At 44.1% G+C, this 17681-nt stretch overlaps 1 protein-coding gene across 2 annotated transcripts in view; it reads right to left on the bottom strand.

The window, feature by feature from the left end:
* GNAI2 (G protein subunit alpha i2) overlaps positions 1-12374 on the bottom strand; it is a 121687-nt gene extending 109313 nt beyond the window's left edge. Inside the window, exon 1 of one of the 2 annotated variants that reach the window (XM_083429521.1) lies at positions 11662-12374. In XM_083429521.1, the coding sequence (XP_083285647.1) occupies positions 11662-11779 (118 nt within the window). In that variant the 5' untranslated portion in view covers positions 11780-12374. The remainder of the gene's footprint in view (positions 1-11661) is intronic. The other variant, XM_083429522.1, reaches the window with a different exon arrangement.
* Positions 12375-17681: the final 5307 nt, after the last annotated feature.

Here is a 17681-nt window from a genome sequence, read left to right as displayed (position 1 = left end):
TTAAGGTTATAAAAACACTTCAGTTTTCTAAAACCTCACTTTGAAGCCTAATTTGATCTGACAGTTGCAACATCTGGACTCAGCAAAACCAAATGCACAGGTCAAATGGTTTGTTGTGTTCCCAGATATCAGATTTGGAGGGAAAACAACAATAGAGTTCTAAGGCAGAAAAGAATTTCATCAGTGATCTCTTCATTCTTTAGACTCTCCTCAATGGCTATGATGGGACCACAACTACTGGAATAGATTTTTTAATAGTGAATTCCTCCTCTGCTTTGTAAACCAGCTTTGTATTGCTTAATTTGCCAGTTTGTGTATGTTTGGCCCACAGGGCCAAAACAGAAAATTAACCCTCCTCAAACACTGTGCAGAAAACATGTATTATCCCTGCATTTCCCATAGTTTAGGAAATTAGGATAGCCTCCAACTCAAGTGAGTTTTGGTGCAGTAGACAGACATGAGCTCAAGCCTCCAAAGCAGAACAGAATGGTATTGAATTATTCTTGTAACAAGCAGCTTACAAAAAGATAAAGAGGGGTTGTCTGTAGAAATACACTAGGTGCCTATTTCAGAATAAGTTGATTATTACAGCAATCTGTAGCTCTGCTGAATGTATTAATTACAAGAAACCAGAATCTGAAAAAGAATTTATAACCCAAGGACCTGAAGCCTGAGCAAGCTACAAGCTCCTAGTTTCAGCCTCTAAAGACCAGAGGAAAATGCAGTTTCAACCACCCCTCTCAGACAAAGGCAGTTTAAGGAGGGGGCCAAACAAGAGCAAGACTGTGCTTCCCTCTCCTATGACTAAAACAGCTTCATAACCAACGCTACTCCCCTCGGATAAAAACAAAAAGCATTAACTGAACACATTCTTGATTATTTTCTTTGGAAGAGACTCCACCAAGCAATAAGCAGCTGCTCGAGATGGCTTTGCTGCAGTCAACATGTATTTGCTTCACACGAGGAAAGGTCCCATACCCCACACCCCGAAAAAGAATTTATCTTCTAAAACAAAACTTTCAGAAATGGGGCAGGGAGAGAGATTGCTTAGACCGATACCATGGTCAACAGGAAAATATTTCTAGTAAACCAATGCACGAAGCCTGTAAGTGCTCGAGGAAGTTGGAGCATCACATGCTCTGTTATTTGTAACAGAATTGAGGCAGCAGAAAAATAGCTGTACAGTGGTACCTCGGGTTAAGTACTTAATTCGTTCCGGAGGTCCGTTCTTAACCTGAAACTGTTCTTAACCTGAAGCACCACTTTAGCTAATGGGGCTTCCTGCTGCTGCTGTGTGCAAATTACAAACGATGGGACTTGCTGCCACAGAAAGCAGCAATGGCCCACAACTTGGATGGCTTTAAAAGTGGATTAGACAAATTCATGGAGTGTAAGGCTCTCAACAGCTACTAACCCTAATGGCTATGCTCTGCCCTCCACAGTTGGGTGCAGTACACTCAATACCAGTTGCCTGAATCCATGGGGAGAGGAGAGAGCTCTTGTGCTCAGGTCCTGCTGCAGGTTTCCCACAGTCATCTAGCTGGACACTGTGAGTAGATGATGCTAGACTAGATATGCCACTGGTCTGATATAGCAGGGCTGCTCTTGTGTTCTTAGCAGTTTGCGCTCCTATGTATGCCTATTCAGAATAAAGTTCTGCTAAGCTCAATGGGACTTTCTCCCGAGGAAGTGTGTATAGGGTTGTAGCCTAAAAGATTGGGTCTTTATGAGAAAAGTCCATAGGTGCTTACTAATATCCTATTTTAGTGGCAACTAAGAATTATGTATATATCTGGAATTTGACAAAATGCAATAACCATCTCATTAATATCTGCATAGCTATTGAGAATCATGTTTTACTCAACCTTAAAAATTTAGTCACAGGAGTTTTACTTGATAGATCTCCATAATGGGGGAAAAAACAATAATTATAATGAAAAAACATTAGAATTAGCATCTTTGGTTTTAGATAATGAAGCAAGAATAGTCTTAGAAGAGGTATTCCCCTTCAACACATCTACAGTTTTTATGAATATTAAAAAATAATTTAACACATTTTAAAGTCAGTGTCCAATTAAACAAGACACCTTTTTCGTCAATTGAAATGTTTCAACTGACAATGAAATGCTACAGACCTAGTTTCTAAAAAACCTTGTATAACTAAGAAAGTGCATAAATCAATAACTGCCAAGTCTTAATAATAATATTCCTTTTGGGAAAAACTATTAATATATCATTGAACTTGATCACGACAATGCCATGTCAGCCACTTAAAATCATGCACACAAAATTACTACAGACCCTCTCAGAAAAACCTAAGTTGTGGTTTGATGTTCCAGGAACACCAACAAGGCAGAGACTGGCAGCACCTATTTATATGAAATGCATGTGTGACAGAGTGTGTGGCTATGTTTATACACAAATCTCCACCCCTGATCTGTTGTGGCCATGAAAAATTTGGAACTTTTTCTGTTTTAGATTAAATGAACCTAGGCAGAATGTCTTAGCTAGAGGAAAAACCCAAACTGAAACCATAGTTTATGAAACTGCTTTGTTTCAAAAACAAAAATAAAATCAACCAGTTTAGGGCTCAGATGTAACACTAAACCGTGGCAAACCTAAAATGAAAATGGAAGATTCCAGTCTCACAACCACAGAAGGGAAGCAGAATACATGTCCCTGAAGCTTGCTGTGTGTTCATCCTTGTGGTACACAGGAACCAAGCCTCTGTACACACAGGTCCTGCTTTCTGAACACAATGCTTTCCCAGGAAATCATTTGTTAGGCAAGTGTTCTCATAACGAGCTGATGATTTCCATTACTTCCTATGGGGAAACTTCTAATCCATGATTTCTCCCATCTCTCTCCTTTCTTCCCTCCCATTCTCCACCCTTCCTTCCATTGTTTCTGCCTGAAACTGCTGCAGTCAACCAGCAAAAGACAAAGGAAAAACTGCTTTGCTTGATCTCTCCTGTTCCAATTTGTCCGATTTTTTCTTCCTCACTCCATGGTTTCTGTCCAAAATGGTTGCAGCTGACCAACAAAACACAAACAAGTAAAGATGTGACAAACTCTGGCTGTTTGGATATCTGAATCAGCCATTTGCGTAGTGAGATTTGGGTATAATTGTTTATGTTCACATAACTGAGATTTTGGATGACAAGCATTCCTATAGTGGGACCTTCATGTACTTACAATTCGAACACCAGTTTTGCCCACTACTTTGCTCCTTAAAGCACATTTCAATAATATATATATCAGGAATAGGCAAACTCAGCCCTCCAGATGTTTTGGGACTACAACTCCCATCATCCCTAGCTAACAGGACCAGTGGTCAGGGATGATGGGAATTGTAGTCCCAAAACATCTGGAGGGCCAAGTTTGCCTATGCCTGATCTATATCTTTTGGGGGATGGTTTCAGGAAATAAATATATACACACACAGAGAGAGAGAGAAGAAATCTGGAGAGCTGCTCACTTTGCATTGCAAAAGAACATATAAATTTAACAAGTTGCCAAATCCTCTACCATCACAAGACTACTTCAATTACAATCCAAGAAATTAATTTGGCTGAAATGATTCTACATTGTTTGTTGCCAGAAAAATGATTTCCATGAATCTGGAAAGAAAAACTTAAGTAAAATGAATACTCTGTGCATTTGCCTTCCCCATCTCATCAGTAGTTTTTCTTTTGGCTGCTAAGCGGAATTCAAGATTTTTCTTTTCAATATAAAAATCTTGGGTCCTCAAGAGATAGAAGCATACCAAGCACATCAGAAATGGCTAAGCCAATTATTTTTTAAAAGCTGTTTACTCACCCCCAAGAGGCACGCCAAATTAAAAGAGCTCAGACACAAAAGCCACAAGGGGAAAGAAGCAAGTAAGGAAAGGAAATTTCTACTATGAAATGCTGTTTGCAAAAAGCCTTCTACAGGCTTCATGGTCCAGGACATTCATAGACACTTTTCTTTGTTTCAAACATACATTATAAATAACAGAGGGGGAAAGACAGGAGAGGAATTTCTGATGTGGCAAAAAAAAACGCCAAAAAAACCCCAACAACCCTTGACATTGGTTATTTTTATCTTGTAAGGTCACAATTCTCAACCCACTTATTACGAGTCACTGCACTGAAGTCAAGGTGACTACTTTGAAGTAAGTGCTTTAAAGATTACATCCTTCAGCAGTTCTACACATCTTCTTAAGGCTATCAGAGCAGAGCTGGAAAGTTTCACACCAACACAGAATCATTGAGGGGGTAATTTATAACGGAAGCATTCTACTGTACATTGTGTTCCTTTAAAAAAAATAAAATGGGTAATTTCAATATTCCCCCAGATTCTGGAGGTGGGCGATCTGAATAGACAATGTTTGATTTATTGAGCCGCAATAGTTTGGGGATATTAACATATGGCCCTGCTGGAACTGATTATTACAAAACTAATAAATTTCATATATGTTTAATAACGAACAAGCCTGAATTCTGCATAATGCAAAGTAAAAAATGGAAGGGTAGTTGTTGTTGTTTTAAAAAATAGTTTAAAACCAGATGAGCAGAAAGTGTCCTGAAATGGGAGGTTTAAATCACACGTTGGTTACTTAGCGGCACAAGGGCCCCTACGTGTCTGAGAACAGCAAAAATCAAGACAATAAGAGCCTTTTAAAAGACTGCTGAATATGCATGAGGAGCAGAAATCGGAAAGTTTTAATATGAAAGAGGATATGCTGAGAACACCTCTGAAGCAACACCACAAAAAAAGTTGCCAGCATGATAATAAGGAACTAAAGCTGTAGTCAAGTATCTGAATACTTCAGCTACTTTCCTGAAAGCAGCCAAGGTGCATCGACAGGGAAAAATAATACTTGTGCTGAGCAAGCTACTACCGTCCTCTGCCCAGAAAACCGATTGCTTTGTATATATAAAAAGCAAAACTTCCCTCCACCCTAAGAAACTTCAATATTGTGTTTGAAGGCCCACATTTGATAATGCTGATCACTGGCTGATGCTCATCTTCCACTAGAGCAGAGTTTTCCAAACTTGGGTCTCCAGATGTTGTTTGACTACAACCCCCATCATTGCTAGCTAGCAGGACCAATGGTCAGGGATGATGGGAACTGTAGTCCAAAAACAGCTAGAGACCCAAGTTTGGGAAACCCTGCGCTAGAGCAGTTCCACTACCCACTCCCACTAGCTTTTGTTATAAATAATAATAGCCATAGGTTATGTCTACTTCTTCAGGCATACCTGATACAAACCTTCCATTATGTATGTACAGTGGTACCTCGGGTTAAGTACTTAATTCGTTCCGGAGGTCCGTTCTTAACCTGAAACTGTTCTTAACCTGAAGCACCACTTTAGCTAATGGGGCCTCTCGCTGCCGCCTCACCGCAGGACCACGATTTTTGTTCTCATCCTGAAGCAAAGTTCTTAACCCGAGGTACTATTTCTGGGTTAGTGGAGTCTATAACCTGAAGCGTATGTAACCTGAAGCACCACTGTATTATGATCGCAGGCTGCTGCTATCTTACCAACAAGCCCACCCTCCTCTTGTGGAACCTGTTTCCTAAAGAAGTCCACCAAGCTCCTGCTTTGATGAGCTACAGTAGTCTTTGGGCTCTGGCCATTTGCTGTGCAGTGTGCTGCTGTAAACATTGAAAGGTTAGACCCCAACCTGGTGCCCTCCAGATGTTTAGGACAACTCTCATAAGCTTCAGTGCTGTGGTCCAAATGCCCAGGTTGGGGAAGCCACTGTTTTATGGTATTTGCTTCTGGTTTCATCGGATGGTTTTGTTCTGGTTGGAAAGCTGCTTTGAAAGCTGAGCAGAATTATCATTTTCAGCAGAGAAAGCCAGCCTCGTAACAAGGACTTTCTGATAAACAGACTAATGGAGCACCACTCCAGTCATGACAAAGGCTTTAGCGGCTTCCCTGTTGCTGCTGTTTTAAAAGCCTATTTAAAAATTTTACTTGCCATATTTCCTGCGCTTTCTTGTAATGACTTGAAATTAACAAGCAATCCCAGGGTTTTTGTTTTAACATTAAGTGTGCAATTAGTATCCAGGCAGCAAGGAGTCTTGCATGACTGAATCATTTGCCACTGTTCTCTGTGAATTACAGCCTCTCCCCCCTGCCACCCCCCCCACAACCATTTCAAGTTAATCTCAACAATTACCCAGTTATGCCTTAGCATAAAAATAGGCTATTAATAAATCAAGGATTCAACACCATTTTACTTTTCTAATGAGAGAACAATGCCCATCAACTTTTTTGAAGTGCTGTGCTCTTTTCAAAAAGTACTGTTATATGAGCTTCAATCTAATGGTTAAGTTGAACCATTAAATTGAACATCTGGACTCCAATTCTATTCCCACTTATTTGGGGGATAAGATTCACGCAACTCAGTGGGACTTACTTCTGATGTATAGTATCAGAAAATGTATCTTCTCTACCACAGGAGACTATGAATCCTTGCAATGGCATCTTATAGAGTCATAGAATCATAGAGTTGTTAGGTACCACAAGGATCATCTAGTCCAACTCCCTGCAATGCAGGAATATTTCGTCCAACATGGGGCTCGAACCCATGACCCTGAGATTCAAGCCTCGTGCTCTACAGACTGAGCTACCATGATCTTGTTTCAGCTGGACTTAGTGGAAACTCTGCATGAAGAAAACCCACAGCTATTCTCCAGTTATGTTTTAGTGAAAAGACACATATTGAACAGGATCTTGGAGCAATGTAGTAAGCTCAACTGAGTATCAGTTACTAACAGCACAGCAGAAATGGATACTATTATGGGACCTAAATAAAGAAATGAAGAAGCTGAAGTAGTTATCATAAGCAAAGATTTCGTCTCTATTCTTTCTACACAGCTAGCATTTCAAACAAGAATTGTCGTTCTCAAAGTTCCTATGCTGTGCATCTCTCTCTCTCTTTAATTGAACCCGAAATGTTAAAAGTATAAAATCACATGCCTGTTATCTAAATGACAAAATGTGGCAATCCAAAGATAAGGTGACAAAACAGCCTTTGAGGACAACAATATTTAACCCTTGCAAGTGAATACATTACTGCCTTTGTCCCTATCAAAGCAAAATGTGGATTTTCACCTGCCTTTATCTCCATTAATGTATGGGAATCCACATGACACCCTCCTCATCCCAGTGTTGTTCCAGACCTTCCTCCCCCTCCAAAGTGGGGTTTTTCAATCCTGGCTGTTTTGAACTTTCCAAGAATTGGAAATTTTGGCATTTCTCTGTCTGGAGAGACAATGGAAGAGTACATCATCGGGGGTAAAGTCAAACCATTGGAGAGTTACAGTGCCTACTGTAACTGGTTTTAGAGATCATACAGGAGAGACATGTTTTATTGTAGCTGGGGCAGATGAAAGGATTCAGTTTTGCTGATACAGATGTACAATGGCATTTCTTCTCTCTGCACTCCTCCCAGCGGCCATTCCTCCTCTGGTCACTGGAATCATCCAACCATACGGCAGGGTTAATGTTGCAAACCTTCATGTCATGTTTGCAGACATCTTTGTAATGCATAGTTGCTCTGCCAAAGGGCCTGGTGCCTGAAGCCAGCATGTTCTTGGGGATCCTGCCACCTTCCATTCTATGTACATGACCCAAGCCAGTGTACACGTCACTGGGATGGAAGTGCAGACATGCTAGGAATGTGGGCTTCGAAGAGCACATCTTTGTTTGAGTCTCTGTCCTGCCATGTGATGCCCAAAATCTTCCTGACACAACAGATATGAAAGACTTTGCTGCATCACCCCTGGTGGGTGCAAGTTGCCCACGACTCACTTCCAAAAAATCAGTATGCTCCACATACAAGAAGCCTGGCAGACCTTCATCTTGGTATTGGTCATTAACATCACATTCTCCCATACCCTTTGGGAGAGGCAAGCCGCTACTTTAGCTGCCTTGACAATACGTTTGTCGAGCTCAGTGTTGATGGAAAGGTTGCTAGTTACGTTGGAGTCCAGGTGGACAAAATTATCTACCACCTCAACCGTGTGATCACCAATGCTGATACGTGGAGTGCTGGTGGCATCCTGACCTAGGGTGTTGGTCTTCGTCTGGCTGATGGTGAGGCCGAATTCCATGCAAGCTTGGGCGAAACAGCTGAGGAGTCTCCGTACAGCTCCCTTGGAGTGCGCTGTCAAGGCTGCATCATCTGCAAACAGGTTGCCAGGTTGAACAGACCTGAGACAACACTGGGATGAGGAGGAGTTAATATGGATGCCCCTACATTAATGGGAAAAAGGCAGGTACAAATCCAAATTTTGTTCTAGCGTGGACAAACCCAAAGAGGTTTCTTGTGGATTTGCATGCTATATTTAAGTGACACACAGACCAACAAATAATATTTGGTTTCCCCAAATCTTCTAAGTAGCACAGCTAATTCACTGCTAAAAGGTGGGGAGTTTTTTCCCTTTTCATTTTTTGTTTAAATGCATGACATGGAATGCCAAGATTTACATGCTATTGCCTTCTTTGTTTTAAAGAAAGGAAAATGCAAAGTTTAAATAGAGATTGGAGACTAGACTTGCCCTCTGCTCACAGACCCAAACCCTGTAATCTATTCTACAGATTCTGCCAACAAAATTCAATGGAACTGCTTTGGGTGTTTATCCACATTAGCCTCATTACAAACTCTAAGCCTGAAAACTATTAAGAAATCCTACAATCTAGATCACTGCCACAGGGATTTATCATACTATTCAGAGGCAATTTTGTTCATCAACTTGCACAATGAAGTAGTTTATACTAGATTAGCAACCATCTCTCATAATGAATGTCCTGTTTCACAGCCGGGGGGGGGGGGGGGAGAACAAGCACAGTCATTTCTAAGTGCAGCTGCAATCCTGAGCAAACCATAATCAACCAATGGCCTCAGCACCATTTGGTAAAATGGGAGATAAAAACTGCTGCAGCTCTCAGGTACTAATCAAGCAATCATATTGAACATTACTAATGCATAGTTTCAAAAGGGGCAAGAACCTCTGGAGCTAGTATGGTACAGTGATTACAGTGCTAAACTAGGAACTGAGACCCAAGATTCAAATCCTGTCTCAGCCATGCAGCTCATGGGTGACCTTAGGCCAGTCGCTGTCTTTCAGCCTCACCTACATTACAGGATTGTTGTGCTGCTAAAATGGAGATGGGGAGAACAATGTGTGCTACCTTGAGATTCCCTGATATAAATGCAACAATAAATAATAATTTAAAATAGACAGTGGTCCTATGTGTGCTTACCTGGAAATAAGTTCCACTGAAATAAAATGGACTCTCTGCCAAATAAATGGGCTTGAGATTGGGTTGCCTGATTTACTTTTCAAGCTCTGTGTTGCTAGATGCTGAAGGCACTAAACTTATTCCTGCTACTTTGTGTTTGCCTAAACAGAAAGAGATGTCTTCCTTTCATTGTTTCGTGATAACTCTCTTGTCTTGTTCCCCATTTTACCCTCCTTAAAAAAATGGCTTTCATTTTAGTCAACTTCTGTTAAGCTGCCAGCAGCACTCTTTTACTTCCTGTATTTTTGGGTTAACCACCATAACAGACTGTCCCAGCTGCCAGGAACTCACTATAGAACACAATTTGAGGGTTTGTGAACTAACGATGCAGTCAAATATACTTCTAAGGTAAAAGGTAAAGGACCCCTGGATGGTTAAACCCAGTCAAGTTTGTCCACAGACAGCTACACCTCTACTCAGAAGTAGGCTTAATAAGTTCAATGGGCCTTACTCCCAGCTAAGTGTGTATAAGATTGCATCTTAGGGCTGCAACACTTGCCTGGAAGTACATCCCACTGACTTAGGCAGAATTTACCCCTGGGTTAACATGGATAGGAGTGGACTACAGTTCACACTCTTTGGAAATATTACACAAAGGAGACAATGGAAAGTTGTTTAGGAGACTCAAAATCTGCTTTTACTCTCGAAAGTCAGGAGACAAAGAGCTGTGGTGCCAGAAGATTAATTAGTTGCTTTACAAAATCCTGTCTGAAGGTTCCAGGAGAAAAGAACTTTTCATTCTGGACTGAAACGTTGCTAAAAACCACAGACATCATTGAACAGAACAGAAAAGTGTTTTAGAAACAGCAATACGCATCGCTTGGACTGGTGTGAGAACTAGAAAATGAAAACACTCAACATGTCAGTTCATGTCATGTACATTACTCCCTCCTTTTTCAAATGATTCCCCGTCATAAGATCGCAGCAGAAAATAAAATGACATTGAAGACATTGATCCATATGACAAAATAAGTCCAACCAATCACTCCTTTTGTGTTTCCAGGCTAACTGCTCAAACCTAAACGTACAGATAACCCACAGCTACTTTCATGCATGAAAATACAGTACAGTAAACAAGTCCAGAGAGCTCCTAAATTTTAGATGTTGTATAGCATATGAAAATATTATGCACAAAATATTGTTCATGTGAAGAATCACCCAGAAGCATGCTAGGAGTCCACATATGAATCTTTTACTTTGGTTTTACTTCTCCAAGCTTGCACAGTGATGAACTCCCAAAAAAGAAAAAAAGAAGAAAAAGCGTGCAAGAGCAAAGTTTCATAGACGAAGCGGCCCTAGGCACTGAAGGAAACTAAAGACACAGAGAAATGTTCAAACCATCTTAACCACTGAAGAGGGAGAAACACATCTTTAAATTTTTTTTACAGAGCAGAATGACAAGGGAGATTCACCATCTAAAAATGAGACCACCCTTCCATTTCCTACTGGGACAACTGCCTGCTCTCTCTGCAAGCATTCTCTACTTATTTGCAGTTTAGATTATTCTTTCCTAACACCACCAGGGCTGGCAGGGAGCAGAAAGTGGGGGTCGGCCACCGACAGAGTATCAAGACAACCATTGTGAGGACGTGAAAACGCAGGGGCATCACAGCATGTGGACTTTGGGGAGATAATCAGAAAGGCCAGCTACTGTGAAGAAATAAGCAACTGAGGACTCCTATGCTAAATTTGGAAAAGCAAGTAGGATTGGAAGGGGGGGGAGAGAAGAGGAAGTCTTAGTGACAACGTATTTTACAGGAATTGCAGTGCTGATTCGAGGGCACAGCCCTTAGAGTTCCTAGAGGGGGAGGAAACTGTATGTTCCACTGAGCCACGTTACATGGCTTTTGGAAAAGATGGGGGGGGGTCCCGAGGAGAGCGCTGCCGATCCCCATTTGCCGCTGAAGGAGCTCAGGAGCAGAACGAGCGGCTTCAGAGTTCGGCGAAAAGGAGCGGGGCTCGGGCAGGGCCAGGGGTGGGGCGGCGCCCGCAGAGATAGATAGAAAGGGGGCGGCGGGTTCAGAAGCCACGGCGAAATTCGGAGAGGAGGGTCCTGGAAAGTCCCTCAAGTCCAAGGGAAAAGGCAGGGGGCGCAACGCGGGGGGGGGGAGACAGAGCAGGGGGGAGTCGGCGGACCTAGACCGGTGGGCGCTTCTTCTAAAGCGGCGGCGCTCCGCCCGTTTACTTGGGAGTAAGCGCCGTCGAACTCCGAGAGGCTTCCTTCCGAGTAAGCCTCCGAAGGCTGGGCTGCAGAAGGCGCCTCGTCGGGGCAAGGCGGCGCAGTGGGGGGAGGGGTCCCGCATCCCCGGGGCACGAGAAGCAGGGGGAGGGAGGGACACGACGGCGCGGCTCTCACCGAGGAGGAGCAGCTTCACCTCCCGCGCCGCTTTCTCGCCGTCCTCGCGGAGGTTCTTGTCGATCATCTTGGAGCGCTCGGCGGCCGCTTTGTCCTCGGCGCTCACGGTGCAGCCCATGGCGCCGCTGGGCTCGTGCCGGCCGCGGAGAGACTGTCGGGTAGAGCGAGCAAACGCGAGCGGAGCCCGGGCTGCCTCGGCTCGGCTTGGCTTGGAGCGGAGGGGAGCTGGCAACCGAGGGGGTGGGGCCGGGGGTCGCTGCCCCGCGCGGGCGGATAGGCGTCGTCGGGCAGGGCGGTGCTGCTCGCTGGCTTCCTCCGTTGCCCTCCGGGTGCCGGCGCGGCGGGCTCTGAGCAGCCTCTGGCTGGGGCGGAGGGGGAAGAGGGCGGGGATCCGGGGGGCGGGTCCGTTCCGCTCAGCCCCAGCTCGGCTCGGCGCTCTCGGGCGGGGAGGAGGAGGAGAATTCGGGCGGGCTTGTCGTCAGCGAGCCGAGGGAGGAGGAGGAGGGGCGGCCTCGGACGCGCAGCAGTGTGGGGCTGGGGTGGAGCGAGGAAAGAGGCGCTGGGGCGCAACTCCGAGCGGCGTGGAGACGGAGGCTGAGGGAGGTGGAGGGCGGACGCGCCTCTGCCCCGGACTGGGCGCGAGAAGGCAGCTTGCGAAGGAGCGGGCTGAGCGCGCAGTGGGGACGAAGCGGCTGCTGCGGGGCCGCGCGCGCGGGTTTGGCGGGAACGGAAGGAGCCGAAGCAGGGCCGGAGGCTTGTGCGTCAAGACGCGCGTTCCGCGTTCTCTGAACGAGAATTGAGAGGAACTCGTGGTAGTATGCGCCGGAGCGGCTGCGAATTCGGGCAGCCTGGAACTGGGGGCTGCTGTAAAAGTCTGCCAATGGCCTGTTGAAACGGGGGGGGGGGGTCGAAGTACGCGGAAAGTATATAGAGATGCCACCGAAAGCAGCCTCCCCACATAGTCAGAGTCATCCCTTCCTGGTTTAAAACAACAAGAACAACAACATTTATTGTGGGTGCGGATCTGCACCATCAATTTAGTCTTCTCAAACTGGCACGCATGTGCTGGTGGTGTTTAGACTCAATTGATGTGGGAACAGGCAAGGAAGCTGTGCAATAGGGAAGCCTTGTTGGCTGCACGTGCAGGGTGACTGCAATGTGTTCTCTGGCTTTTACTGTGTGGCATATGTGTCCAGTGTCAAACCAGGGTGAGATATATATTCACCATGGAAATCTGCATCCCCAGGGTGAGTTTCCCAACCCACAGCCTTATCATGCGGTGTATTCTGCTACCTGAGTTGTAACCATCAGGTAGTGAGTTTCGCAGCCTGCAAATGGCACCTCTGGCAGGACCGGGGGAAATCACATGGTGAGTTGTATTGAACAGAAAATGGTTGTAGTTCTGCAAGAGGATGGCGATCCCCATGGCAAATATAGCATCTAAACATACCTCTGACAGCCTTCTAGAAATCTAGGGAACTAGGAAGATGGGTAAAAATTCACCACATGGCCATACAACCTAGGCTTCTGTCACGCCATGTTTTCATGTGCACTGCATCATGTTTACAAGCAGCAACCATGTGACCACCCAGTGTACAGGCTAGACTGCAGAAACGTAACTTAGGCAAGACTCTCAGCCCAGGCACTGCTGTGATCTGTGGAAGAATCTACAAGAGGCAAGAAAGGATAAAGGCTAGGGGAGGATGGAAAGATGGTCAAAATAACTTACTGAAACAAACTTCTATAATATTAGTGGTCTGGAAATATATAATCAACTTTGCATATCTCTAACCCCTCTGCTAATAATGCTGTCTCACACAAACTTTTTAATCCATTGGAGATGCCCTGCTCATATTCTCATCAGTAAAGGAAGCAAGAACAAATGTGGACAGCAGCAAGGCCTTTTCAGCAGTCGCTCAGCCTAGCCCACTGGGCAAGGTCATTGTGAGCTCTGAGCTCTTTGAAAGAAGGTTGGGATATACATTTAGTACATAAATATAAAACATACTCTTTGTTGAGGCATTTATACACAACTTGTCTTTGGCCTTAGGACAGCAAAGTGAGACATTCCCCCCCCCCCCACACACACAAATGTTTCACAGCCTTTGAAAGCGTTGGCGTAGGTTGCTGTGATTTTATGCTCTGGTTGTTTCTTTGTTTTATGACTGCTGTAATTTTATTATGATTGTGCTTTATTGCCTTCCAGTGACGAATATTATGTTACTTCATTGGTCTTACGTTGTAAGCTATCCTGAGCCTAAAGGGATACGATAGGGTATTAAATTTTTAAAGAAAAGCAATAAGGCAGAAGGCCTGAACTATGGCTGGTCTTGCACTGTGCTGGTCAAATCAAGAACTTGGAAGGAATAGATGGAGAAGGGGAAAAGAGCCAGACATGTCTTTGTGAAAAACAAATCAAAAACCCTTTTACTATTAATAAATTGCTAGTGTCATACATGACACTTTGGATGGCGACATACGCAGTCCCTGCCCTTACAATCTAATTTTATACTTTAAAAAGACAAAAATGGGGAGAGAAATGTAAATAGAAGAAGAATTCTCAATGGATCTTTTGCACTTAAGTTTTCAGGGTTGGATCCAGAGAAGTATAAGGGAAACTCTGCTTGTATAAAGGGGCCTCCCTGGATGTCTCCTTCCTACTGCAGCATTCTGTGACACTGCCCCAAGTTGCTCCTGATAATACCCTCTGGGATAGCATGGAATTGAAGCACAGGGAACTGAAGAAGGATGGGAATTGGCTGCCTCGAGTAAGTGAAAATTATTTTTCACTTGTGTAAGATACCTCTGGATCTAGCCTTCCATATTTAAAATCATCAAGTTTAGAGGGTATTCGAGGTTTACATTTCCTGCCTGGAAGTCAGAAGTCCTATTGATGCCCCACGGAAATTCTGTTTTTGGCCTTTTGTTGTGGTGGTGGTGGTGGTTTTAGGGTCTCCCAAGAGTAAACATCTACCAGCTTATTAGATGGAATACATTTAATCTTTTTTAGCACATTTGCTCAGAATTGGTTTGGGCAATAAGTCGATGGAGCAATGACCCCACACAGACCTCAACTTTACTGTTTTCTTCAGTGTCCTTGGCTTCCTTAAAAGATGAAGAGGGAACAGGAAAGTGCAAGTGCCTTGTTCATGCGCCTCTTTGTGATGTCAGAAGCAGAACTTTTGCATCCTCGCTCTCACCCTGTGGCTGGTGAGGTGCAAAATTTCCAAGTGTGGGTACAAATGAAGGTGTAAAAGTTCTGCTTTAGATGTCAAGGAAATAGGAAGTATGAAATTGTCTGGAATTTTGGCGTATAGGAGCTTTTCTTCAAAAACTGACAAAGCCATTGTTCATTTTATTGATGTTACAAAAGAAACTAAATAAAACCTTATTTATTTATTATTTATTTAAAAAAGACAAAGCTGGTGATTCCTTGATTGAGTGCCTATATCCACTGTCAGAGACAGTATGCTCCTAAATGCCAATCGCTGGGAATCGCAAGTGGGAGAGTGCTGTGTGCTCATTTCCTGTTTTCGGACTTCTGGTGGGTCACTGTGAGAACAAGATGCTGGACTAAGTGGACCACTGTCATGATGCAGCAGGCTCCTCTTAGGTCCTTATACATCATAATAGGCTAAAAGACAATTAAAACATGAAACTGAATCCAAACACTAGAGAGGTATTGTGGTTGGCATCTTGAACAGCTATGTCAACAGTGATTTCAGAAAGGGTTGCACTCCCTGCACCCGAAATGAGATTTGCAGCCTGGACTCAACTTTGCTGATTCCCAGACAGCCACTGTGCCCAGAAGTACTTTATTCTGGCTTCAGCTCATGAATATGGCTGGGACCTGTTTTCTCCAAAATGGATTTAACCACTGACATTCATACCCGGATAACCTGTTTCAGCAACTGTTTAGATTAACACAATGTGCTTTTTGTGGAACAACTATTCATGGTGGCCCAGAAACTACCCAAAATATAGCTCTTCAGCTTCTGGTGGATTCAAGGCTCAGAGAACCCATGACAATGATTTTGGTTCAGCGGCAGCAACAGATGCTGATAAAATTTCTGAGCCGAATTCAGAGTTCTCATTGAAGCTCTAAATGACCTGGGCCCTAGCCTACGGTACACAAGTAAAATTTGCATGCCCACTTTTGACTCTGGCCCCACCTACCACTGTCACATGTGGCCCACACCTAGAGGGGAATGTGTGGATTGAAAAGGGTCTCCCACCCTTGGCTTATACATCTGTAACTGGCTAAAAAAAAACAACCATTGGGCTCATGCTTAGCAATTTTAATTTCATACAACTGCATGCCTGACAATTCAAGCATGCTTTCCTCTATTTACATGCATCACTGCGCTGACAGACGTATACCAGATCTTTCTCTGGCTTGATTGGTGGAAAAGAAGGTCAGTGCTTATAGTACCAGTGTTTGCAGCTGCCCAGACCAGCTCAAGGTAGCCTCAAGTGTGGGAGTGTGTTGCTCACGAGGCACAAGCCCAAGCCTCGCTCTCAATAATAATAAAAAGCTGTTTATTCATTGCAGCTGCAAGGAATGCCAACAGTGGCCACAAAACTAAATACTGTACTGTGATTCCTCAAGCCAAGTCAGTATTTGAGTACTAGGCTGCTTTTTCCCCGGGAAGAATCGCTGATTGGAAGTTTTCATCACTAATGCTAAGTATTTTGTTAGTGATTCAAAACTGCTGCAGATAGATTGCCCAAAAGTTTGCTCACATTCAACAGGTAAGAATCGCCCAGAGACGAAGGTGATTGCCCCTATTTTGTGGGAGGGATTCAAGTGCAGAGCTGAAATTTTGGTTTGTGCAATCAAAGTGGATTAAAGTGCTCTGTTACCCAACCACAACAAAACCATTTGAAACGCACACACACACAAAAACCCTGACCTTTTCTGTTTAGGAAAGTGATGGGGAAATGCATCAGAAAGTGGGTGAATGAATGGTTAATGGGAATACATGTAAACTCCCCACAAGCAAATTGGGCCCATGTGGTTAGGCTATTGTGGTGGAGGAACAGTTACAGCCAGTTGATGCTAGGAGAAAGCACTCATAGCCACAGAGGTCACATGGGCCTCTAGTGACAGAGATGGGTCAAGGAATACTCCCAGACTGCAGAATTGCTCCTTCGGAGGGAGGGCAACAACATCCAGAATGGAAGATTGACTTGTCACCCACCCACCCACCCACCCACCCACCCACAATTGATTTTACCAGGAATCAAGCTCAATTTATTGTCCAGTGTTTGTGCTGACTAAGTTGTAAAGGAGAAACAGCAGTACTGATAATATTTTACTCCCAAATTCTCAATGGGTTCATATAGATGCTGAACAGCATTGGGGAGCATTATGCTCCCTATAGCATAAACACTGGGGGGAGGGGTGAAGAACACTCTCCCACTGGAACAGAACCACCACCCATTCCACAGAATCAATCCAGAAGGATACCATGGTTAATGGTACCAAAAGCTGCTGAGAGATCAAGCAGAAGGAGTAGGGTTATGCTCCCCTTGTCAACAGGGTGACCAAGACTGACTCAGTCCCAAACACAGCCTTGAACCCAGACTGGCATGGATCCAGTCTCATCCAGAAATGTTCGGTGGTTCTGCCACAGCTCTCACCTTCCCAGAAAGGGAGTATTTGCAACCCACTGCGTCCAGGGCTCCTTTCTTCAGTTGTGGCTGCACCACTGCCTCCTTTAAGGTGGCAGTCACCACCACCTCACTCAAATAAATCTTCACCATGCCCTGGACACACCCATTCAACACCCCACAGCCAAGTTCACCATCCATGGTGGGCGGGAATCAAGAGGGCAAGTAGTTGGCAGCGTCTGTGCAAGGGACCTGCCCATGTCCTGTTTGCGTATTGTTTATAAGTATTAATAAGACAAGTAGTTTGTAAATTGGAGATTTTAGATAAGCACTCTGATTCCTAACACTTTGAATGGAATGATTGCAACTGTTTAATGTGTCTTGGTTTTGCAGAAAAGAGTGTCAAA

Source organism: Podarcis tiliguerta (assembly GCF_965153285.1).
Source record: "Podarcis tiliguerta genome assembly, chromosome: 2".
In the NCBI taxonomy this organism is placed as follows: Eukaryota; Metazoa; Chordata; class Lepidosauria; order Squamata; family Lacertidae; genus Podarcis; species Podarcis tiliguerta.
This window is presented reverse-complemented; position numbering and strand designations above follow the sequence as displayed.